Source organism: Entelurus aequoreus, linkage group LG05, assembly GCF_033978785.1.
Source record: "Entelurus aequoreus isolate RoL-2023_Sb linkage group LG05, RoL_Eaeq_v1.1, whole genome shotgun sequence".
In the NCBI taxonomy this organism is placed as follows: domain Eukaryota; kingdom Metazoa; phylum Chordata; class Actinopteri; order Syngnathiformes; family Syngnathidae; genus Entelurus; species Entelurus aequoreus.
Window position 1 is genome coordinate 9,799,389 of NC_084735.1, and position 26,182 is coordinate 9,825,570.

The window sequence follows — 26,182 nt, forward strand, 5'->3', positions numbered from 1 at the left end:
ATTCACACACTCTACTCACCTTGGAAAATCAAACTACCATTTTACAAGTTCAAAAAAATTCCAGGAATGTGTTTTCCAAAGCCCTATTTTCACCTCTTCCTGGAAAGTTTTCACAATCCACATTTTTCAACCGTTTTTGACCATTCCACCTTCAAAACATTCCTCTTAGTTGGGACAACAAACGCTCCTGTTTCGTCCGTACAAATTGCCGGTTTTCCCGAAACTCCAGGAATTATGAAATACCCATTCTCAATTCAAACTGCTACTGCGTCAACATTTTCCAACCGATTGCAAAAATTCCAACACCGACCCATTCATATCATCTAGGACAATTGTGCTTGTATCTATATTTTAAAACATTTCCAGGAAATTCCCATTTAAATGAATGGACGTATTCATAGTTCTACAATGCCCTATATTCTCCAAATTTTGCATCATTTTTAAACCCGATTCCGACCTTTCAACCATCCACACACACTACTCTTATAATATGTCGAATGCAAAACATGTTGTCTCTTTCCCAGAATTCCCTCTTTTCTGGGACATTTTACCCGTTAAAAATGAACGTGGCAATTTTCAAACATGCCCAACTCCCACATTTCTCACCCGATTCGAACCGTTCCAACATCTACACACTCCACTCACCTTGGACAATCAAAGTACCGTTTTCAGGACGACTTCAAAAAAGTTCCAAAAAATTCCAGGAATGTGTTTTCCAAAGCCCTATTTTCACCTCTTCCTGGAAAGTTTTCAAAATTCACATTTTTCAACCGTTTTTGACCATTCCACCTTTAAAACAATCCTCTTACTCTTTCCTGTACTAATTGCTGGTTTCCCCGAAATTCCAGGGATGATGAAATACCCACTCTCAATTCAAACTGCTAATATGTCAACATTTTCCAACCGATTCCAAAAATTCCAACACCAACCCATTCATATAATCTAGGACAATTGTGCTTGTATTAATATTTTCCAAAATTTCCCACATTTCCAGGAAAATTTCCTAAATTTCCAGGAAATTCCCATTTACATGAATGGACGCTTTCATAGTTCTACAATGCCCTATATTCTCAAAATTTTGCGCCACTTTTAAACCCCATTCCGACCTTGCAACCATCCACACACACTACTCTTCCAATTTACCAAACTCAAACCATGTTTCCTTTTCCCAAAATTCCCTGTTTTCACGGAATTTTCTCCCAATTGACAATGAATGGGAAATATACAACTTACTGCACATCCCACATTTCTCATCCGATTTGAACCGTTCCACCATCCTCACACTCCACTCACCCTGGACATTCAACCCGGCATGTTTCCCCGTTACGAAAATTCCCTGATTACAATCGACGAGCCCCTTTCAGCCATGACAGACGTACCTGAGGAGCTGCTGCCGGATCCTGGCGGCAGTTTGATGGGAGGGGGCCGGTGTTTCACCCCTTTTCCCAACAGGGACGCCTGGACGAGCGGAGAAAAGCCGTCAGCCTGAAGGCATTGACATCGTTAAACCCCGCACACGACACGTCACGTTTATTCGTGACGGCGTAGCCCCTCCCCTCGCACGCTCAGGGACACACCCACCTCGTCCTTGGCGGGGGAGGGAGGCGTCGGCGCCAGGCTGCCTGAGTTGTGGGACATCTTGACCTGACACTTGACGTCTTTCTCGTACACGCCCTTGTACTGCGTGAGGAACCTGACACACACACAATTATGAGCAGTGTTCCCGTAAAGAGTCTTAAACCGAAGTCTGACTCACCTGTCTGCATCGATCTTGGAGCCAATAAGGAACCTGCAAGGACAGTAGCAGTCGATTATTGTTAGAATATTTATGTATGTATTATCACACAACTTTTATGCTTAAGGGCCGTTGCTATAATTATTGTCAATTTGTGCTGAAGTGGTATTTTTCTTTGTCTGTGCAAATCAGGCAATCCAAAAGATTGCAAGCCAGTCTGGTATCAGTGTTTGTGTCCAGGAACGGCCTGCTGACTGCCAAGGCGGAACACCGCCGTGACGCAGACAGAGCAGAGACAAGGCGATATCACCAGCGTCAACACATTTGATTTTTTTTATAATCATATATTGTGTCTAGCTGGAGTTGTCGAGATTACACCCTTCCCTCAGCGACAGCTTCAGTGACGTAAACAGGGACCTCCCAAATAAATAGAGGAAGCACGTGGGCTGGACTTCTAGAACGTAGTTTGGATCTGTAACTAGAATACAGCCCAAAACACGTGTCTCCTCATTGAGCCAAATTGAACTCTGTCTCTGCATGATTCCTTGCTTCTCGTCTGTTTAATAGATGTCATCAGTGTTTGAACCAGACAATCATTTAACGCAGGTGTGTCCAAGCTTTTTCTATTAAGAGTCGCAAACTTAAAAACCAAAACTTGCGGGGGCCATTTTGGTATTTTTCATTTCCAAAAACAATACGGAAGGGTCTCAGTCGTAGAACTTTTTTTTTAAATATAGTTTTATTCATTGCTTAAATCTCTACATCAACTTCAGGTTAATCTGTTGATAGAAAAAAAAACACTTAACAAAAATATATATTTTATGCCCTTTTTAAACTGTTATTTATGGCAAAAACACAAAATAAGCAATATTTTACCCCCAAAAATTATTTCAAAGTGTAATATTTGATGTGAAATAATTGGAGCCTTAAATAGGTCAATAATTAATAACATTGATTTTTATTTATTATTATTTTTGAGCAATGACAGTTTCAAAAAATATAAAATCCCCCTAAAATTCTTGGGGACCCAAAATTAAATAAAAGTGTTAAAAAAAAGTCATAATTTTATTTTTACTTTCAATGCATACGTCTCTAGATCAACTTCAGATCTATCTGTCAATCATAAGTTTTCATGATTTTTTTTCACGTTTTTGCTTTATGCCCTTTTTGTCAAAGTAAGCTTGTTTTTTTTATGGCAAACGCACAAATTATGCAATCTTTTCTCCCCAAAATACTTCAAAGTGGAAGTAATTGGAGCTCTGAAAAGGTCAATATTTCATTAAAACATTGATTTTGATTTATTATTATTTTTGAGCAATGACAGTTTAAAAAAATAAAATCCCCCTAAAATTCTTGGGGACCCAAAATTAAATAAAAGTGTTAAAAATAAGTATTTTTTTAAATTTTTACTTTCAATGCATACGTCTCTAGATCAACTTCAGATCTGTCAATCATAAGTTTTCATGATTTTTTTTTCACGTTTTTGCTTTTTGCCCTTTTTGTCAAAGAAAGCTTGTTTTTTTATGGCAAACGCACAAATTATGCAATCTTTTCTCCCCAAAATACTTCAAAGTGGAAGTAATTGGAGCCGTGAAAAAAAGGTCAATATTTCATAAAAACATTGATTTTGATTCATTATTATTTTTGAGCCATGACAGTTTAAAAAAATAAAATCCCCCTAAAATTCTTGGGGACCCAAAATTAAATAAAAGTGTTAAAAATAAGTCATAATTGTTTTTTTTACTTTCAATGCATACGTCTCTAGATCAACTTCAGATCTATCTGTCAATTATAAGTTTTAATGATTTTTTTCACGTTTTTGCTTTATGCCCTTTTTGTCAAAGAAAGCTTGTTTTTATATGGCAAAACGCACAAATTATGCACTCTTTTCTCCCCAAAATATTTCAAAGTGGAAGTAATTGGAGCCGTGAAAAGATCAATATTTCATAAAAACATTGATTTTGATGCATTATTTTTTCAGCAATCACAATTCTATTTTTTTCTTCTTTTTTTTATTATTATTGACATCCAGCATCAGACATTCCTATCCATTACGTCATATTCACATACATCATATAACTGTTGTCTGCCCTAAATGTCAAAATATTTTTTGTTTATATCCCAACCATACCACCCCCCCCACCCCTCAAAAAAAGACAAAAACAGCAGAAAAACAAAGTAGTATTTGCAAATACATCAATTTAATAAAGAAGAAATAAATAATAATATAATTATCATTATGTATGCAATGGCAATTCTAAAGAAAAAAAACAGCCTTCATGGCAGCTTTGTGTTGTTAGAGTCAACATTGCACTTTTTTTGTTTTCTTTCTTTAATACACTTTTTTAAACAATCATTTTAGAATTTGCTGTTAAAAAAATTAACTATGGGCTGCAGTTTGCCCCCAGGCCACACTTTAGAGACCCCTGATTTCAAGTTTTGTGGTGGTGAAATTGGGAAGAAAGCCTCAACTTACGGGGGATGTATGAGCTTTAGGTCGGTGCCGTCCTCCTCGGTTTTGGCGTCTTTGGTGCAGTAGATCTTGCCATACACCAGCGGGTCACCCAGCGACTGGAAGATGGACACCTTGGTCCTCTGGGCTTGACCCCCGACCTCACACTCGAACGTGTAGTCATCCACCACTTCCTGTACGGATCAGACGTGGTTCCTGAGTACAAGACTTTAAAAGTCTGTTTGTTTTAGAAGATGGAATGTATACACCAGGGGGGCCCCAACTTTGCCACAGACTGACATATCAAAGGATGCGGGGGCCATTTTGGCAGTTTTCACCTTCAAAACCAGTACGACATGCAGATATTTTTTCTAAAAACAAGAAAAATGCAATTTTTGTAGAAATTGTGTGTGAATGCTGAACAGAAATGCTAACAGTTAGCATGCTGGCCAGATACAGTAGCTTTAAGTAACAAAAATATGAGAAAAAAAGGCTAAAAACACTAGCATGCTAACAGTACTATGCCAACAAGCATGCGTACAGTTAGCATTAGTGAAATATCAAAAAGTCTGACACTGAGAAGGTGAGGTATTATTAGCTACAATATCTATAATGCCAATGTTAGCATGCTAAAATGCTAACTGTAACATGCGTCAAGTATCAAAATATATTATAAAAGCTAGCCTGCTAATTCTTATATGATAACAAAAACAATCAAAAATCGATTAAAATTATATTTTTTACATTTTTTAATCGATTTTTGATGGCAAATCATATAGTAGATGTAGATGATCTATATCTGCTGTACAGATTGACTTCAGAAAAGGAAGTGTTGGATATTTCTATTGTTGCCTTTATTAAATGTTTGGGTAGAATTTTGTCCAACGAAACCAGTTTTCTTTTAAGTAATATAGAAATTCATCAGAGCTGTTTATCTATTTCAGTGTTATTAAAAAGTTGAGATGTCCGATAATATCGGCCGACAAATGCTGTAAAATGTAATATCGGAAATGATCGGTATCGGTTTCAAAAAGTAAAATGTATGACTTTTTAAAACGCCGCTGTGTACACGGACGTAGGGAGAAGTACAGAGCGCCAATAAACCTTAAAGGCACTGCCTTTGCGTGCCGGCCCAGTCACATAATATCTACGGCTTTTCACACACACAAGTGAATGCAAGGCATACTTGGTCAACAGCCATACAGGTCACACTGAGGGTTGCTGTATAAACAGCTTTAACACTGTTACAAATACACACTGTGAACCCACACCAAACAAGAATGACAAACACATTTCGGGAGAACATCCGCACCGTAACACAACATAAACACAACTGAACAAATACCCAGAACCCCTTGCAGCACTAACTCTTCCGGGACGCTACAATATACCCCATAACCCCGCCCACCTCAACCTCCTCATGCTCTCTCAGGGAGAGCATGTCCCAAATTCCAAGCTGCTGTTTTGAGGCATGTTAAAAAAAATTATGCACTTTGTGACTTCAATAATAAATATGGCAGTGCCATGTTGGCATTTTTTTCCATAACTTGATTTTGATTTGATTTTGATTAAGGATCCCCATTAGCTGGTTGCCTCAACAACCCACTAGTCTTCCTGGGGTCCACAATTCAATACAATTACAAGTAAAAGCATATAATTACAAATACACAATACAGAAAAAAATAAAAGCATCAATACGAAAACAAGCAAACAATTTACAGTAACAGAATAATAATTACCGGTACAATATAAATATAACTACACAATATAAAACCAAACAAATCATCAACGAGCAAACAAATTTAAAGACTATTACTTTCTTTTTAAAAACCTGTTTACTTTCAATGCCGGTGAGAATTGGAGGCAGGTTATTCCAGAGCGATAAAGATCTATAAATAAAAGATTTCCGCAAAGAGTTGATTTATTTTGGAAAACCTTGTTACATTGTTTAATGCATCCAGCGGGGCATTACAACAAAATTAGGCATAATAATGTGTTAATTCCACCACTGTAGATATTGGTATCGGTTGATATCGGAATCGGTAATTAAGAGTCGGACATAGGGATGATGCTCGAAACCGGTTTTCCCGGTTGTTCGATAAGAAAAGAACCGAGTCCTCGGACTCCAATCCCTTTTTGAGAACCGGTACCCGTTATCGAGACCACTATAGTATATATACATATATATCTCCGACCTCCTTCAGCCTTACTGCCCCACCCGATCCCTAAGATCAGCCGATCAGCTGCTACTGACGGTCCCGGACACAAGGCTGAAGCTTAGAGGTGACAGAGCTTTCGCTGCTGCTGCTCCCAAGCTCTGGAACGACCTACCTCTGAGTGTTAGACAAGCCTCCTCTCTTCCTGTTTTTAAATCTCTCTTAAAAACATACTTTTATTCCATGGCTTTTAACACTGAGTGATACCCATCCTGCAATGGCGCCCCATAATACACCTGCTGTGAACCTGTTTTTATGTTTTTTATATTGTATTTATTTATTTTTTATCGTGTTCTGTTTGTGTTGTGTTGTGTTTGCTCGGTTCTCGTATTATTTTTTTACCTGCCCATTGTACAGCACTTTGGCTACCCCTGTGGTAAATTGTAAATGTGCTTTATAAATAAAGTTGATTTGATTTGATTTGATATAGTAAAGAAAAAGAGTTGGTTCTTTATTCGAATCCGTGGGAACGACTCCCGTCCCGACAAGAAATGCCCCGTGTGACATCACAAGAAATGACGTCACGTAGCTCAGTCATTTGTCACGGTGGCTTCTCCCGGGACGCAAAACTGACGGCTCCCGACGAAAGCGTGCAGGTAGGAGATGATTTATTCCTCATAAATCATACACATTACAACAGACAGGAACGAAACAAAAGGAAAGCGTGACGTTCGCACGGGAAGCTAAAGCAAAAACTTACTTAGCACAGGAATACTAGAAGCTAAGGCAGGGGTCACCAACCTTTTTGAAACCAAGAGCTACTTCTTGGGTACTGATTAATGCGAAGGGCTACCAGTTTGATACACACTTAAATAAATTGCCAGAAATAGCCAATTTGCTCAATTTACCTTTAACTCTATGTTATTATTAATAATTAATTATATTTACACTTAATTGAACGGTTTAAAAGAGGAGAAAACACGAAAAAAATGACAATTAAATTTTGAAACATAGTTTATCTTCAATTTCGACTCTTTGAAATTCAAAATTCAACCGAAAAAAAGAAGAGAAAAACTAGCTAATTCGAATCTTTTTGAAAAAATTAAAAAAGAATTTATGGAACATCATTAGTAATTTTTCCTGATTAAGATTAATTTTAGAATTTTGATGACATGTTTTAAATAGGTTAAAATCCAATCTACACTTTGTTAGAATATATAACAAATTGGACCAAGCTATATTTGTAACAAATACAAATCATTATTTCTTTTAGATTTTCCAGAACAAAAATTTTAAAATAAATTCAAAAGACTTTGAAATAAGATTTAAATTTGATTCTACAGATTTTCTAGATTTGCCAGAAGAATTTTTTTGAATTTTAATCATAATAAGTTTGAAGAAATATTTCACAAATATTCTTCGTTGAAAAAACAGAAGCTAAAATGAAGAATTAAATTAAAATGTATTTATTATTCTTTACAATAAAAACAATACATTTACTTGAACATTGATTTAAATTGTCAGGAAAGAAGAGGAAGGAATTTAAAAGGTAAAAAGGTATATGTGTTTAAAAATCCTAAAATCATTTTTAAGGTTGTATTCTTTCTCTAAAATTGTCTTTCTGAAAGTTATAAGAAGCAAAGTAAAAAAAATTATGAATTTATTTAAACAAGTGAAGACCAAGTCTTTAAAATATTTTCTTGGATTTTCAAATTCTATTTGAGTTTTGTCTCTCTTAGAATTAAAAATGTCGGGCAAAGTGAGACCAGCTTGCTAGTAAATAAATACAATTTAAAAAATAGAGGCAGCTCACTGGTAAGTGCTGCTATTTGAGCTATTTTTAGAACAGGCCAGCGGGCTACTCATCTGATTCTTACGGGCTACCTGGTGCCCGTGGGCACCGCGTTGGTGACCCCTGAGCTAAGGTAACTTAGCACAGGAATCATAAGCTCGAAAAGCAGAATGCCAACGTAACTGTTGCAAATGCAAACAATGAAGCCACGACGAGTGACCGGAAAAGGCAGGCTTAAATAGAGTCTCTGATGAGCAACAGGTGCGCGTACAAGGCAGGTGAAAGTCATAAGTAACCATAGTGACTAAAACAAACCCCCGAAGTGCACAAAACAACTAAGGAAGTCCAAAACTAACAGAACACAACTAAACAAAACATGATCCGACCACATCATAATACATCACAGTTTCATATCATTTCACTTTACAGGAGTAGGAAGAAGTAAAGCTTATTTAATCCTACCCCTTTCCCACTTCATACAAATATATACATCATTTACTGACCGTTTTATAATAAAATATCTGTGAATTAGTATACACAACAGTTTTGTAATATGTAATTAATTAATTCAGTCATTATTAATATACTGAGATGAAGAATATCTTATTTTCAATAAGGTTGAAAGTATTCCTCATAATTCTTCTTCTTTGTACTTTGTAAGCACTATTCATTTGAACAACCTCTTAAACTGGATCATATCAGTACAATGTTTAAAGGCCTACTGAAAGCCACTACTAGCGACCACGCAGTCTGATAGTTTATATATCAATGATGAAATCTTAACATTGCAACACATGCCAATACGGCCGGGTTAACTTATAAAGTGCAATTTTAAATTTTCGGGGAACTTCCGGTTCAAAACGCCTTTGGAGGATGACGTATGCGCGTGACGTCGCGAGGTCCACGGAAGTGTTTGGACACAATACACAGAGCTCTGTTTTCTTCGACAAAATTCCACAGTATTCTGGACATCTGTGTTGGTGAATCTTTTGCAGTTTGTTTAATGAACAATGGAGGCTGCAAAGAAGAACGTTGTAGGTGGGATCGATCGGTGTTTTAGCGGCTAAGTACAATACTTACAGCAACACAACAAGGACTACTTACTACGCCTAGCCGATGCTTGCCGCCAAACCCACGGATGAAGTCCTTCGTCGCGCCGTCGAACGCTGGAACGCAGGTGAGCACGGCTGTTGATGGGAAGATGAGGGCTGGCTGGCGTAGGTGGAGCGCTAATGTTTTTATCATAGTTCTGTGAGGTCCGGTTGCTAAGTTGCTAAATTAGCCTTAGCGTCGTTAGCAACAGCATTGTTAAGCCTTACCAGGCTGAGAATTTTTAACCGTGTAGTTACATGTACATGGTTTAATAGTATTGTTGATCTTCTGTCTATCCTTCCAGTCAGGGGTTTATTTTTTTTGTTTCTATCTTCATTTGAGAACGATGCTATCACGTTAGCTCAGTAGCTAAGTGTGTCACCGATGTATTGTCGTGGAGATAAAAGTCACTTTAAATGTCCATTTCGCGTTCTCGACTCTCATTTTCAAGAGGATATAGTATCCGAGGTGGTTTAAAATACAAATCCGTGATCCACAATAGAAAAAGGAGAGAGTGTGGCATCCAATGAGCCAGCTTGTACCTAAGTTACGGTCAGAGCGAAAAAAGATACGTCCATCACTGCCTCTCTAGTCCTTCACTGTAACGTTCCTCATCTACGAATCTTTCATCCTCGCTCAAATGAATGGGGTAATCATCGCTTTGTCGCTCCGAATCTCTCTCGCTCCATTGTAAACAACGGGGAATTGTGAGGAATACTAGCTCCTGTGACGTCACGCTACTTCCGGTACAGGCAAGGCTTTTTTTTTATCAGCGAGCAAAAGTTGCAAACTTTATCGTCGATTTTCTCTACTAAATCCTTTCAGCAAAAATATGGCAATATCGCGAAATGATCAAGTATGACACATAGAATGGATCTGCTATTCCCGTTTAAATAAAAAAAAATAATTTCAGTAGGCCTTTACCTTCTTTACTTAATCCATTCCATCATTTAATTCCACATCATTTTAGCTGTTTGCAATTTTACCAAATCATCGAACTTTAATATTTTTGACTCAATAAATAAAGTGTTTGCATGTTCTCTATATCCAACATTATGTATCAGTTTTTTTTTGTAACACAGTTAACGAATGTAGCGCACATTTGTAGTTATTTCCCCACATTTCTGCACAATAACTCAGATATGGTAATACTATAGTAGCGAGCAGTAGAGAAGTGATTTGTTAAACCAAATATTGTGTTTTTTTCCATATACAACAACCTATCTGGACTTGATAAGAGAATCGATAAGGAATCGGTTCGATAAGAGGATTCGATAATAGGCTCGAACTCGATAATTTCTTATCAAACATCATCCCTAGTCGGACAATATCGGAATATCGGCAAAAAAGCCATTATCGGACATCTCTAGTTATTACTGTGACAGGTAATACATGCACACTCTTACCTCAGCAGGCCAGATCACAGTCGTAGGTTGAGAATCTTCCAGCTGTAGCGACTTCTCCACCACGGCGTACTTCTCCACCTGCAAACAAACACCTTCCTTACCATTGATTGATTAACGTGGACCCCGACTTAAACAAGTTGAAAAACGTATTCTGGTGTTACCATTTAGTGGTCAATTGTACGGAATATGTACTGTACTGCGCAATCTACTAATACAAGTTTCAATCAATCAATCAATTAATTTCCTGTTTGGAACATTTAAGAGAGTAAAGCCTCACTTACGTCAATTTCTTTGGGTACGCTGAGCTGGCAGTTGTTCTGTCTCCACATGTCCACACACTGGCGGCAAGAAAAGTCAGGCGGTTTAAGAACGCGGCAAAAGGCGGCGGCGGTGGCAGGCGGGCGCTTACGTTTCCGATCTTGGAGATCTTCAGGTCGATGGCGGGGGCGGCCTTTCTCTCCTTCCTCTTCTTCTGCAGGTAGTCGTAGAGGCGGAGCTGAGGCGGCGTGGGCAGCTGGGACAGCTCCTGCTGGCGGTTCAGCGCCGCCCGAGAGTGCCTCTTGAAACACCTGGCGCACAAAATAAAAAAAATAAAAAGAGTAAACGCGCCATATACGTGCGGACGCGCATTTCCTGTTTGCGTCTACCGTTTCATGGAGCGGGTGTTCATTTTCTGCTTGTTGTGCAGCAGGCGGTTGGAGGTGCAGGTGACGGAGATGGAGGGGTCCAGGCACAGGGGCTCGGCCGTGGCCAAAATCAGCTGGCTCTCCAGCTGCAACTTGTCGTCCTGGGGCACAGGGGGCAGAGCGGTTGCTATGGAAACCACCTGTGCAACATGCTTAGCCAGGGGTCTCGGAGCCCCCAGCTGATGGGAGAGACGGAGCGCAGACCAACTACTTGTACTGAGGTAAAATATCAAAATATCAAAAATCACTTTTTTTTTTCTCCTCATGTCTTCTCCCTGCTTGCTCTCTTTGTCTTGTCCTGTCTACACTTCTTTTGAAGCCTCTTTTCTTTGCGCTGTCCTCTAAATCTAAACATCAAACATGGAATTGATCCGCTGGACTCTCGACTCAATTGACAACATCTTTTCGACGAGGAAAAGAGGCATACTTGCCAACCCTCCCGTTTTTAGCGGGAGAATCCCGGTATTCAGCGCCTCTCCCGACAACCTCCCGGCAGAGATTTTCTCCCGACAAACTCCCGGTATTCAGCCGGAGCTGGAGGCCACGCCCCCTCCAGCTCAATGCGGACCTGAGACTGAGTGGGGACAGCCTGTTCTCACGTCCGCTTTCCCACAATATAAACAGCTTGCCTGCCCAATGAACGGAGAAGTTAAACAGGACAATACTGCCATCTAATGGATAGCCAACGGAACACTGAAATTCAAGTATTTTTTTTTTCTTTCTATGTAAATAAAATAAATAAATAAATATATATATATATATATATATATATATATATATATATATATATATATATATATATATATATATATATATATATATATATATATATATATATATATATATATATATATATATATATATATATATATATAGTGGGGCAAAAAAGTATTTAGTCAGCCACCCATTGATTGTCAATGGGTGGCTGACTAAATACTTTTTTGCCCCACTGTATATATATATATATAGCTAGAATTCACTTAAAGTCAAGTATTTCATACATATATATATATATATATATTAGGGATGTCCGATAATGGCTTTTTGCCGATATCCGATATTCCGATATTGTCCAACTCTTTAATTACCGATACCGATATCAACCGATACCGATATCAACCGATATATGCAGTCGTGGAATTAACACATTATTATGCCTAATTTGGACAACCAGGTATGGTGAAGATAAGGTACTTTTTAAAAAAATTAGTAAAATAAGATAAATAAATTAAAAACATTTTCTTGAGTAAAAAAAAAGTACAACAATATAAAAACAGTTACATAGAAACTAGTAATGAATGAATATTAGTAAAATTAACTGTTAAAGGTTAGTACTATTAGTGGACCAGCAGCACGCACAATCATGTGTGCTTACGGACTGTATCCCTTGCAGACTATATTGATATATATTGATATATAATGTAGGAACCCGAATATTAATAACAGAAAGAAACAACCCTTTTGTGTGAATGAGTGTAAATGGGGGAGGGAGGTTTTTTGGGTTGGTGCACTAATTGTAAGTGTATCTTGTGTTTTTTATGTTGATTTAATGAAAAAAAACCAAAAAAACCCAAAAAAAACCCGATACCGATAATAAAAAAACAGATACCGATAATTTCCGATATTACATTTTAACGCATATATCGGCCGATAATATCGGCAGGTCGATATTATCGGACATCTCTAATATATATATATATATATATATGAACTATATATGAAATACTCGAGTTGGTGAATTCTAGCTGTAAATAACCACGCCCCCCCCCCACCACCCCCGACCAAGTCCCCCCCACCCCCTACCCCCCACCTCCCAATATTGGAGGTCTCAAGGTTGGCAAGTATGAAAAGAGGTTCGGGGGAGCCCGGCTGCCCTGATGGAACCATTGCTGGGGGGTAAGCGAGAGATTCCTGGGACAAAATCCGCAAGCTAAAAACTAATCGCTGGCAGACAACTGGCACTCTAATCGCTAGCTCACAATCGATGCGCTAATTGCTACTGCAAACAGGCACGCGTATTGCCAGTTGACAACCGCCACGCTAATCACCAGCTGACAACCAGAACACCAATTGGTAGCTGTCAGCTTGCACCGTAAATCGCTATCCGACAACCTGCGTGCTAATTGCTAGCCAAAAACTGGCATGCAAAGCGCTGGCGGACAACTAGCGAGCAAATCGCAGGCTAGCAATTTGCACCTTTAAACACTGGCTAACAACTGCCGCACTAATTGCTAGCGGAAAATCCACACGCTAATTGTTAGAACTAATCGCTGGCAGACAACTGGCACTCTAATCGCTTACCCACAATCGGTGTACTAATTGCTACTGCAAACAGGCACGCTTATAAACAGCTGACAACGAGAAGACCAATTGGTAGCGGTCAGCTTGCGCTGTAAATCGCTATCTGACAACTGGCGCGCTAATCACTAGTCAAAAACTGGCACGCAAATCGCTGGCGGACAACTAGCGAGCAAATCGCAGGCTAACAATTTGCACCTTTAAACGCTGGCTGACAACTGCCGCACTAATTGCTAGCGAAAAAGCCGCACGCTATTTGTTAGCCGACAACCGGTGAACTAATCGCTGGCAGACAACTGGCACTCTAATCGCTAGCTCACAATCGGTGCGCTAATTGCTAATGTAAACAGGCACGCGTATCGCCAGCTGACAGCCGCCACGCTAATCACCAGCTGACAACCAGAACACCAATTGGTAGCTGTCAGCTTGCGTTGTAAATCGCTATCTGACAACTGGCGTGCTAATCGCTAGCCAAAAACTGGCACGCAAAGCGCTGGCGGACAACTAGCGAGCAAATCGCAGGCTAGCAATTTGCACCTTTAAACGCTGGCTAACAACTGGCACGCTTATTACTGGCTGACAGCTGGCGCACTAATTGCTAGCAGAAAATCGGCACGCTAATCGCTAGCTGACAAGCAGCAGGGTAACTTTCAAACTAGACCACAGCGTGTTGGATCTGTGTTAACACTCCACATGGTGACTTTGAGGTACCTGTGTCCACTTGTGGTGGTCGCTGGTCATGGCGTGCACGTCACAAACAAGAGTCTGCACGGGGGGAACAAAGTTAAGTTAAGTTAAGTTGTCCGGATGTTAAGATGTGTGTGGGTGGTACCTGCATGGTGGGCCTGAGCAGCACGTGTCTGCTCTGGTAGGAGGGCATCTTGGTGCTGGCACACTGCCGGTAGTCTCGGACCTCCACCACCACGCAGCCGCAGTGGAAGATGTTCACCTGGAACAAGGGACAGGGTCAGGAACACAGGAAGTGATCACTGATCGGCCAATCAGGTGACGGTAGCAACTATCAAGTTTGGTTGATTCTTTGCATGGAGTGAGAAGAGGAAGTCAAGAGGAAGAAATTGTGGATAAAAGAGGAAATGTGGTCTGTAAATGATGCAATGCAAGACCGTTAATGCCACACCACCTTAGCTCACCTTTTAGAGCACAGCTGTAACTTCCTGGCATTAAAACCTGCAGAAAATAGTTCTTCTCATGTTTTTTTTATGTTTACATTTTCACACTTTGCACTATTTTCTTACACTTTATGAAGCATTTCTTACAAATTCCTTATTTTAAGAGCTTATTATTAAGTGTTCAATGATATTTTACTATTGTGTTGACATTGTTTGTGTTGACATTTCCTTTCTGCCTTGATAGCTGAGGGTTTATAATCAGAGGAATATTGACATTTAATATTGATATATTGTTATTTACAGATAAACACTGACATGTATTATTTATATATCGTTATTTACAGAAAAACACTGACATGTATTATTTATATATTGTTATTTACAGATAAACACTGACATTTATTATTTATATATTGTTATTTACAGATAAACACTGACATTTATTATTTATATATTGTTCTTTACAGATAAACATTGACATTTATTATTTATATATTGTTATTTACAGATAAACACTGACATTTATTATTTATGTATTGTTATTTACAGCTAAACACTGACATGCATTATTTATATATTGTTATTTACAGATAAACACTGACATTTATCATTTGTATATTGTTATTTACAGATAATCACTGACATTTATTATTCATATATTGTTATATACAGATAAACACTGACATTTATTATTTATATATTGTGATTTACAGATAAACACTGACATTTATAATTTATATATTGTTATTTACAGATAAACACTGACATTTATTATTTATATATTGTTCTTTACAGATAAACATTGACATTCATTATTTATATATTGTTATTTACAGATAAACACTGACATGTATTATTTATATATTGTTATTTACAGATAAACACTGACATGAATTATTTATATATTGTTATTTACAGATAAACACTGACATGAATTATTTATATATTGTTATTTACAGATAAACACTGACATTTATCATTTGTATATTGTTATTTACAGATAAACACTGACATTAATTATTTATATATTGTTATTTACAGCTAAACACTGACATGAATTATTTATATTTGTTATTTACAGCTAAACACTGACATGTATTATTTATATATTGTTATTTACAGATAAATCCAATCCAATCCACTTTATTTATATAGCACATTTAAACAACAAAAATGTTTCCAAATATTAAAAACAATATTCAAATATTATCCTTAGCTCCACCAATGACTGAATAAAAACAAAAAATTTAATAAATATAAAACCAATATAAAAATAAATATGATTAAAAAAGATTTTAAAGGGTAAAACCAATTAAAACAGTAAATACAATTTCAAAATAAATAAAAAACACAGAGGACCACACAACTCACGTAGTGTTAAAAGCCAAAGAATAAAAGTGGGTCTTAAGACGAGACTTAAAACACTGACATTTATTATGTATATATTGTTATTTACAGATAAACACTGACATGTATTATTTATATATTGTTATTAACAGCTGAAATGGACCAACATAAACCACCTGACCCTCATGAATTCATCATTTACTGAGAGGACGACTTTCTGACTGTTGGACAATGCGGACAAAAGCCTGACTTTTTATGAACGATTTGGTACATTTTATTTTTTAAATTATATCGTTTTGTAATTAATTTACTTTCTTTTTAGTAAAAGAAGTGTGACCTGTTTATTTACATGGTACATGAGTAGAAATATAGTAAACCGCTCCTCCATACGCCGTCAGCCTGATTTGTATAAACTACGTGAACTGTGAGATGCGGTGGAAACACAAACTTCCACAAGAACACAGTTCCAGCAACTACAGGTTCCAGGAACCTAAAGTTCCTGAACTTTTGGTGGAAAAGGGCCTAATGTTGACTGGGTGCAATTTCGCCGGAATGACACCTTTTTGGTACGCTCATGTCGATGCAGAACACACACCTGTGACTTCTCCAACAGGTCTACCAGGACCGGGGGCAGCTCCTCAGCGTCCAGGTACTCCAGCAGCTCTCCCTCTTCATACGGCAGACGGATGGTTTCCGAGTCTGGGCGGAACGATAACCACGGGAAAAGTTAGGACTTTTAGGACCACGGGCCGGGTGGTTCAGCGCCTCTTTACCCGATCCATTCTTGCCCCTCAGCATGAGCGAGTAGCCCTCGTTGCCCGGATACAAGTTGACCACCAGACACGAGACCGACTCCTGCGACACCAGCTTCTCCAGCAGGTTGACGTTTCGCCTCAGGTTCTGCACGGGGCGACGGGAGACGTACGGTCACGGGGCGAACAGGCGGCATCACTTGAACGGGGTTTCCACAAACCTTCAACTCTGGCTCCTTCTCACATTCTTCGATGTAAAGCTCGTAGAGCTTCTGATACAAACTCTTCCTCCCGCCAGAGGAGAGCCTCTTCCTGGCAGGACGCTGGCGAGCACTCTCAACAATGTACTGAACGACAGAGAACACATTCATGTCACGTCAAAGTCCGCGGCTATAGGTGCACTCGCAATACGAAAAGGTAGTTCGCCCTGACAAATGTGGAAAAAAAAATAAAAAATGGAACCTCGATTTACAAACCCAAGTGCCGGCCCAATCACATAATATCTACGGCTTTTCACACACACACAAGTGAATGCAAGGCATACTTGGTCAACAGCCATACAGGTCACACTGCAGTGTTTCCCATAAACTGCCAAGATACCTGTGGCGGTGGGGGTGTGGCTATGGGCGTGGTCACCATGACATCATCGAGTAATTTGCATAATTTACAACAATGATATGATTTTCTCTAAAAAGGCTCAAAAAATGTATACTTACTAATTAATAATAACAGTTTTGTTTTAAACGTCCATCCATCCATTTTACAATATAATTACAACACTTTATGTACATATTCATATACAGATTTGAACAATAAGTTATTCACTGAAATATATTTATTAATTGTGGTTCTTACAAAAAATACATCTTATAAAATATAAAAGCTAAAATGTCTCTTAAAGCTCTGCCCCTTTAATTAGTGCATACTAAATAATTTAACTTTAGGCTACTACTACAACCATATTATTTACCAGCAACATAAAGTGAAACAGAGGCAGAGGTGTCCTGCCACAGTCAGTAACAAATAAACAGAAAACAGTAGTGGTCAAATACAAATAAGGCAACAAGAGAAGTATCCTACACTTCTCTTTTGTAAAGTAAATCTGAACAGCCTATATGGGCATCTACATCAACTATATGATTTGCCTGAGAAGCTGGAAAGGACAAATAAAAATAAAAAATTTTTTTTTTTTAAAAACAATTTTTTTTAATTTGTGGCGGACGTAATTCTTTCGTGGCGGGCCGCCACAAATAAATGAATGTGTGGGAAACACTGCACTGAGGGTGGCCGTATAAACAACTTTAACACTGTCACAAATATGCGCCACACTGTGAACCCACACCAAACAAGAATGACAAACACATTTCGGGAGAACATCCGCACCGTAACACAACATAACAAATACCCAGAACCCCTTGCAGCACTAACTCTTCCGGGACGCTACAATATACACCCCTCGCTACCCCCTACCCCCCCTCCCCCCGCCCCCCAACCCCGCCCACCTCAACCTCCTCATGCTCTCTTAGGGAGAGCATGTTCCAAATTCCAAGCCGCTGTTTTGAGGCATGTTAAAAAAATAATGCACTTTGTGACTTCAATAATAAATATGGCAGTGCCATGTTGGCATTTTTTTCCATAACTTGAGTTGATTTATTTTGGAAAACCTTGTTACATTGTTTAATGCATCCAGCGGGGCATCACAACAAAATTAGGCATAATAATGTGTTCATTCCACCACTGTATATATCAGTATCGGTTGATATGGTAATCGGTAATTAAGAGTCTGACAATATCGGAAAATCAAAAAAGCCATTATCGGACATCTCTACTTGTGACTCATAAGGCATTACATTGTCTTCTTCTACAAGAAGTACCACGCCGCATATATTATCGGTCTATCATGTCAGGTCATGTGAGATGTTGTTTACTAGTTTGCCAATTGTTAATATTTTAGTTGCTTATGCAGATTGGATTGAGTCTGGGTTTCACAAAAACACAATTTGCATGTAGTTATGACATTAAAAGTATGTGATAAAAACAAGAAAATCTGCAGGCCAAATCCACACGACACCTCCGCTCCGGACAGGCTAACCTCCTCCAACACTTCACCCTTGCTTCTGACGGGTGGTGGTTAGCGCCTTGCATGGCAGCTCCCGCCATCAGTGTGTGAATGAATGGGTGAATGTGGAAATAGTGTCAAAGTGCTTTGAGTACCTTGAAGTAGGGCTGGGCGATATATCGTGGGTTTGTCTCTGTGCGATATAGAAAATGACTATATCGTGATATTGGAGTATACATTCTCACGCAGTTGCTTTTAGCTGCGGGCATTACACTACAGGCTCTTCTCGCTCTTTCCTGTGTCTCCTTCTCACAGAGACATAAACAAGCGCACCTTCTTACACACGTCACATACTGTCGCGTGAGCAACGTCACATACGTATACGCCCTCGCGCAGCAGAGAGGTAGCGGCATGGGTAACGTTAGCTGTGGTGCGAGTGGTAATACGAGAGAAAGAAGGTGCGACTCTGGTAACAAATGAAGGAATAATTAATTCCCCCAAAAAACAGCAGGGGGTCCATCGTCTGGCGGTGGTTTGGCTTCAAGTGGGAAGATGTCGAACAGACAACCGTAATTTGTCAAGTGTGGGGCAAAAGCGTTGCGATAAAAAGTAGCATTACTGCTAATATGTAGCATCATTTGAAAAGTCACCCGCTAGAGAATGAAGAGTGCTTGAAACTCCGCATGGCAACATCTTCGTTCGGTGCCACACCAACAACCATTTCCACATCAACACCGTATGAAAAAAAACAAAAACGACATAAGGAGATGACGTCCGCCGGAACCTCCCACATAGCGAAGGACATACACTATTTGATTTCCTATTATGCAGCTCATTTTTATTTGACACTTATTGAAATATCTTGAGTGACATCATGCACAAAAGTGCACATTATTTGTTTTAAACTATTGTAGTGGTGTTCTGTACAAAAAGTGCACTTTAATTTAGTGTTGTTTTGATTTGTCATCTTGAGGACATCATGCACGAAAGTGCACTAATAGCTTGTTTTAAAATGTCTCTGACAATCTTGCACTTTCTGTTTTGGAAATGACATGAATGTTTGTGCCACCGCTTAAAGGCCTAGTGAAATGAGATTTTCTTATTTAAACTGGGATAGCTTGTCCATTCTATGTGTCATACTTGATCATTTGGCGATTATGCCATATTTTTGCTGAAAGGATTTAGTAGAGAACAACGACGATAAAGGTCGCAACTTTTGATCGCTGATAAAAAAAAAAAGCCTTGCCTATACCGGAAGTAGCGTGACGTCAGCGGAGGAAGGACTCCTCACATTTTCCCATTGTTTACACCAGCAGCGAGAGAGATTCGGACCGAGAAAGCGACGATTACCCCATTAATTTGAGCGAGGATGAAAGATTTGGGAATGAGGAAAGTGAGAGTGAAGGACTAGAGTGCAGTGCAGGACGTATCTTTTTTCGCTCTGACCGTAACTTAGGTACGAGCTGGCTCATTGGATTCCACACTCTCTCCTTTTTCTATTGTGGATCACGGATTTGTATTTTAAACCACCTCGGATACTATATCCTCTTGAAAATGAGAGTCGAGAACGCGAAATGGACATTCACAGTGACTTTTATCTCCACGACAATACGTCGGCGAAGCTCTTTAGCTACGGAGATAACGTGATAGCATCGGGCTCAAATGCAGATAGAAACAAAATAAATAAATCCCTGACTGGAAGGATAGACAGAAGATCAACAATACTATTAAACCATGGACATGTAACTACACGGTTAATAATTCCCAGCTTGGCGATGCTTAACAATGCTGTTGCTAACAACGCCATTGAAGTTAACTTAGCAACGGGACCTCACAGAGCTATGATAAAAACATTAGCGCTCCACCTACGCCAGCCAGCCCTCATCTGCTCATCAACACCCGTGCTCACTTGCGTTCCAGCGATCGACGGAAGGACGTAGGACTTCACCCGATCATCCGTGCGGTCGGCGGCTAGCGCGTCTGCTATCCAAGTCAAAGTCCTCCTGGTTGTGTTGCTACAGCCAGCCGCTAATACACCGATCCCACCTACAACTTTCTTCTTTGCAGACTTCATTGTTCATTAAACAAATTGCAAAAGATTCACCAACACAGATGTCCAGAATACTGTGGAATTTTGAGATGAAAACAGAGGTTTTTGTATTGGATTCAATGGGGTACCAATATTACGTTTCAACAATTGACGTCACGCGCATACGTCATACGTAGACCTTTTCAACCGGAAGTTTAGCGGGAAATTTAAAATTGCACTTTATAAGTTAACCCGGCCGTATTGGCATGTGTTGCAATGTTAAGATTTCATCATTGATATATAAACTATCAGACTGTGTGGTCGGTAGTAGTGGCTTTCAGTAGGCCTTTAATGCAGTATGAAGAAGAATGTTGCAGAGGGGTTAGTGTGTCTGCCTTACAATACGAAGGTCCTGAGTAGTCGTGAGTTCAATCCCGGGCTCGGCATCTTTCTGTGTGGAGTTTGCATGTCCTCCCCGTGACTGCGTGGGTTCCCTCCGGGTACTCCGGCTTCCGCCCACCTCCAAAGACATGCACTTGGGGATAGGTTGATTGGCAACACTAAATTGGCCCTAGTGTGTGAATGTTGTCTGCCTATCTGTGTTGGCCCTGCGATGAGGTGGCGACTTGTCCAGGGTGTACACCGCCTTCCGCCCGATTGTAGCTGAGATAGGCTCCAGCGCCCCCCACGACACCGAAAGGAATAAGCGGTAGAAATGGATGGATGGATGGACATAGAATAATCATACTGCTGTGATTATATGCATCAAGTGTTCATTCAAGGCTAAGGCAAAATATCCACATATATATGGCGTATCGTGACTAGGGTTGGGTATCGAGTATCGATTGGAACCGGGACTAACTTTCCGATTCTCCCGGAATCGTTCAAAAGTTTAAATTTCGATTCCTATTTTCGATACCCAGTCCGCCGACCGGAAGAAGAAACCGCTGAACACCAACGAAGAAGCGCCCGCCGCCGGAAGTGTTAGCATAGCCGAGCGAGTCAGTCAAGCTCAAGCATGGATAGCGGGCGTCGACGGTCGAAAGTGTGGCTTTACTTTACAAAAAAAAATGAAATAACCGCGAAATAACAGAGCTCCATGTCCATCAAGAAACGAGTGGAGAGAGAGCTGCAGATGTACCAGGACGTTCCACCGATACTTATGTCTGACGACCCTGCTGCATGGTGGTGGAACCAACAAAAGACTTATCCTTTGCTGTCATATCTCGCTTTCTCCTATTTATGCGTTCAAGCTTCTTCCACACCCAGCGAACGTGAATTTTCCACAGCAGGAGACACTATCTGTCCAGAACGCTCACGCATCCTGTCTGAGAAGGCGCATATGGTCATTTTCCTAAACAAGAACTGTCTCTGATTTTATACTGTACCTGCTGCTAATCTGGACTGGGTTTTGCAAGTTGTTTCTTATTGTTTATTTGCTTTTCTGCACCAGGTTAGCCCATCAGTGGGAGCACGGTAACATTTTTAACAGCCCTTTGAGACACTTGTGATTTAGGGCTATATAAATAAACATTGATTGATTGATTGAAGTACCTGCAGCATCATACACTTGTGTGTGCAAATGTGTTTTCATGAGGTCTCCTGCAGCATCATACACTTATGTGTAAAGGTGTTTTCATGAGGTTTCCTGCAGCATCATACACTTATGTGTAAAGGTGTTTTCATGAGGTTTCCTGCAGCATCATACACTTGTGTGTGTAAATGTGTTTTCATGAGGTTTCCTGCAGCATCATACACTTATGTGTAAAGGTGTTTTCATGAGGTTTCCTGCAGCATCATACACTTATGTGTAAAGGTGTTTTCATGAGGTTTCCTGCAGCATCATACACTTGTGTGTGTAAATGTGTTTTCATGAGGTTTCCTGCAGCATCATACACTTATGTGTAAATGTGTTTTCATGAGGTTTCCTGCAGCATCATACACTTATGTGTAAAGGTGTTTTCATGAGGTTTTCAAAAATAAAGCTCTCTAGAGGAAAGTGTACCCCTGGGAAAATGTATTCATAATTTATAATATTTATATTCAAGTTCATAGATTTGATATTTATATTCTAGTTGAAAACAGCCCTGTGAGGAATTTATAGTAAAGTTCATAAAAAGTTAATAGAATTAAAATTGATGGAGAATGTCAGACTATTTCATTCAGAAAGACTGTAGGTTAGCTAGCTCATTTAAAATATCCTAAACTTTTTTTTGACCCTGCCTCTTAAAAGAATCGGAATCGAGAATCGTCAGGAATCGGAATCGTTCGAATTCAAACGATACCCAACCCTAATCGTGCCATGGCCTAAAAATATTGCGATACTAAAAAAAGGCCATATCGCCCAGCCCTACCTTGAAGGTAGAAAAGCGCTATACAAGTATAACCCATTTACCATTTATGTATTTTATTATCTTTTTATTTATTTATTCTTAATACACTGTAGCACTTTGACGTTGTTTGCTCAATGTAAAGTGCTTTTTACAAATAAAACCTATTTTTATCCCGATTCTGATCATTCTCTTGCAAAGGCAGAACTCCAAAATTTGCTTACCTCGGCTCGATCTAATGCATATTCCAAAACGTGTTGCTGCAGGAACATGAAGACAATAAAGGCAGACATTAGTGAACAATCTGTGCATGCTCAGCTGGGAGAACCCTGATGCGACTGTGATGCACCGGAAGTGCAACATTACCATGGTGGTGGGCCGCCAGCTGCAAGGTGACAGTAGACGATGCTGTCCTGGCCGCCTCTCACTAACGTGACGACTCACGCCCTGTGCAGAAACACACACACACACACAAAATGACGAATGAATCGACACAAGGTGCGTGGCAGGTATGTGAGTAGTGGTGACTCATAACGAAGAAGAGCAAGCACTATCAGCAAAGTTGTGTTCGGCCATAAAGATATGCAACATGCTGCACAACAACAACAATAACATGACTTATATGTCATGCTCATGACGGCGTCGCGCACGCACGCAGAGGCGCGCGCCCGCGCAGCAACAAGCTTGTTTGGCGCGGCTAACGTTAGCATGCTAGCACCGAGCTGAGTTGACGGCGCGGCAAACGGCGGCGGACGCGGCAGGCAGCCGGCGCGGCGAGACGCGCTGGGCGAGAAAGGGTGCACTTGCCTCGCGGGTTGCATAGCGGCCGACCGCGGCTCCGACGCAGGGACACGAAACGAGGTGGAAACATTGGCGTCTTCATTGAAAAAAAGTGGGAGCGGCGGCCATTTTCTTCCAGTGTGACAACAACAGCTCGACTTCCGGTGTGGGCGGAGGTGGGCGGGGCCACGGCGCTCGATTTGCCCTCATTAAAATTGTATAAAAATATATTAATATTCACTCAAATTGTTTAAAAATATACTAATATTCACTCAAATTGTTTAAAAATAAAAATAATTCGCATTTGTTCTTTGTCGTCTATTTACGGGGCTGATACTGATAATCGATACCAAACTGATGTTGTGACCATCGAATAATGTTGTCACTGGTGCAATATATTAGAGCAGGGGTCACCAACCTTTTTGAAACCAAGGGCTACTTCTTGGGTACTGATTAATGCGAAGGGCTACCAGTTTGATACACACTTAAATAAATTGCCAGAAATAGCCAATTTGCTCAATTTACCTTTAACTCTATGTTATTATTAATAATTAATGATATTTACACTTAATTGAACGGTTTAAAAGAGGAGAAAACACGAAAAAAATGACAATTACATTTTGAAACATAGTTTATCTTCAATTTCGACTCTTTAAAATTCAAAATTCAACCGAAAAAAAGAAGAGAAAAACTTAAAAAAAGAATTTATGGAACATCGTTAGTAATTTTTCCTGATTAAGATTAATTTTAGAATTTTGATGACATGTTTTAAATAGGTTAAAATCCAATCTACACTTTGTTAGAATATATAACAAATTGGACCAAAGACAAATCATTATTTCTTCTAGATTTTCCAGAACAAAAATTTTAAAAGAAATTCAAAAGACTTTGAAATAAGATTTAAATTTTATTCTACAGATTTTCTAGATTTGCCAGAATATTTTTTTTGAATTTTAATCATAATAAGTTTGAAGAAATATTTCACAAATATTCTTCGTCGAAAAAACAGAAGCTAAAATGAAGAATTAAATTAAAATGTATTTATTATTCTTTACAATAAAAAAAAAAAATTTACTTGAACATTGATTTAAATTGTCAGGAAAGAAGAGGAAGGAATTTAAAAGGTAAAAAGGTATATGTGTTTAAAAATCCTAAAATCATTTTTAAGGTTGTATTTTATCTCTAAAATTGTCTTTCTGAAAGTTATAAGAAGCAAAGTAAAAAAATTAATGAATTTATTTAAACAAGTGAAGACCAAGTCTTTAAAATATTTTCTTGGATTTTCAAATTCTATTTGAGTTTTGTCTCTCTTAGAATTAAAAATGTCGGGCAAAGCGAGACCAGCTTGCTAGTAAATAAATAAAATTTAAAAAATAGAGACAGCTCACTGGTAAGTGCTGCTATTTGAGCTTTTTTTAGAACAGGCCAGCGGGCTACTCAACTGGTCCTGACGGGCTACCTGGTGCCCGCGGGCACCGCGTTGGTGACCCCTGTATTAGAGGCTTTGCAGCTGTCATCAGCCACGTGACATTAGCTTGGCGGCCATCTTGCCGGTCACCAGTTCACTGCCGGTCAACGACTCACACACGCTTTCTTGTTTGATCGGCTGCTATTTGAGCTTGGAAATGCCGGAAACCTGCTGTGCTGTTGGATGTAGCAATAGACGAGGCGATAAACCAAATCTTAGCTTCGGATCGCGGCGATTTGTCGTGAACGATGGAAACCTACGATGTACACAAGGATATGCAATGAACACTTCATATCAGGTATGTAAACAAACTATTCACCCCTGATTTGTTTCACAAAATGTGAAATAATACAATATGGGATGATACAAATATGATTGTTGAAAATGCTGGGTGCATTTTTAGAAAGCCAGCAAGGCAGGGAATGGGATGATTTCTTCAGTTCTTCAGTAATTTTTAAGGTTGTATTTTTTCTCTAAAATTGTCTTTCTGAAAGTTATAAGAAGCAAAGTAAAAAAAAAAAAAAGAATTTATTTAAACAATTGAAGACCAAGTCTTTAAAATATTTTCTTGGATTTTCAAATTCTATTTGAGTTTTGTCTCTCTTAGAATTAAAAATGTCGGGCAAAGCGAGACCAGCTTGCTAGTAAATAAATACAATTTAAAAAATAG

The 26,182-nt window shown here is 39.1% G+C and overlaps 1 protein-coding gene across 4 annotated transcripts in view; it reads right to left on the bottom strand.

Annotated features, from left to right (window-relative positions):
- Positions 1-24,145, bottom strand: part of LOC133650140 (transcription factor SPT20 homolog) — a 42,722-nt gene extending 18,577 nt beyond the window's left edge. For 2 of the 4 annotated variants that reach the window (XR_009826187.1, XM_062047039.1), the window contains exons 1-16: positions 24,072-24,144; positions 23,631-23,711; positions 23,489-23,524; positions 17,068-17,193; positions 16,868-16,994; positions 16,690-16,793; positions 14,450-14,566; positions 14,329-14,382; positions 11,281-11,420; positions 11,043-11,202; positions 10,915-10,971; positions 10,634-10,711; positions 4,212-4,381; positions 1,757-1,789; positions 1,582-1,693; positions 1,380-1,485 (exon numbers count right to left, since the gene is read on the bottom strand). Coding sequence is in view for 3 of the 4 variants with exons in the window: in XM_062047039.1 (XP_061903023.1) it covers positions 1,380-1,485; positions 1,582-1,693; positions 1,757-1,789; positions 4,212-4,381; positions 10,634-10,711; positions 10,915-10,971; positions 11,043-11,202; positions 11,281-11,420; positions 14,329-14,382; positions 14,450-14,566; positions 16,690-16,793; positions 16,868-16,994; positions 17,068-17,193; positions 23,489-23,524; positions 23,631-23,633 (1,423 nt within the window). In the remaining variant the exon portion in view is untranslated. Of the gene's footprint in view, positions 1-1,379; positions 1,486-1,581; positions 1,694-1,756; positions 1,790-4,211; positions 4,382-10,633; positions 10,712-10,914; positions 10,972-11,042; positions 11,203-11,280; positions 11,421-14,328; positions 14,383-14,449; positions 14,567-16,689; positions 16,794-16,867; positions 16,995-17,067; positions 17,194-23,488; positions 23,525-23,630; positions 23,712-24,071 lie in introns of all 4 variants that reach the window. The other 2 variants (XM_062047038.1, XM_062047037.1) reach the window with 2 other exon arrangements.
- Between the last annotated feature and the right edge of the window lie 2,037 nt (positions 24,146-26,182).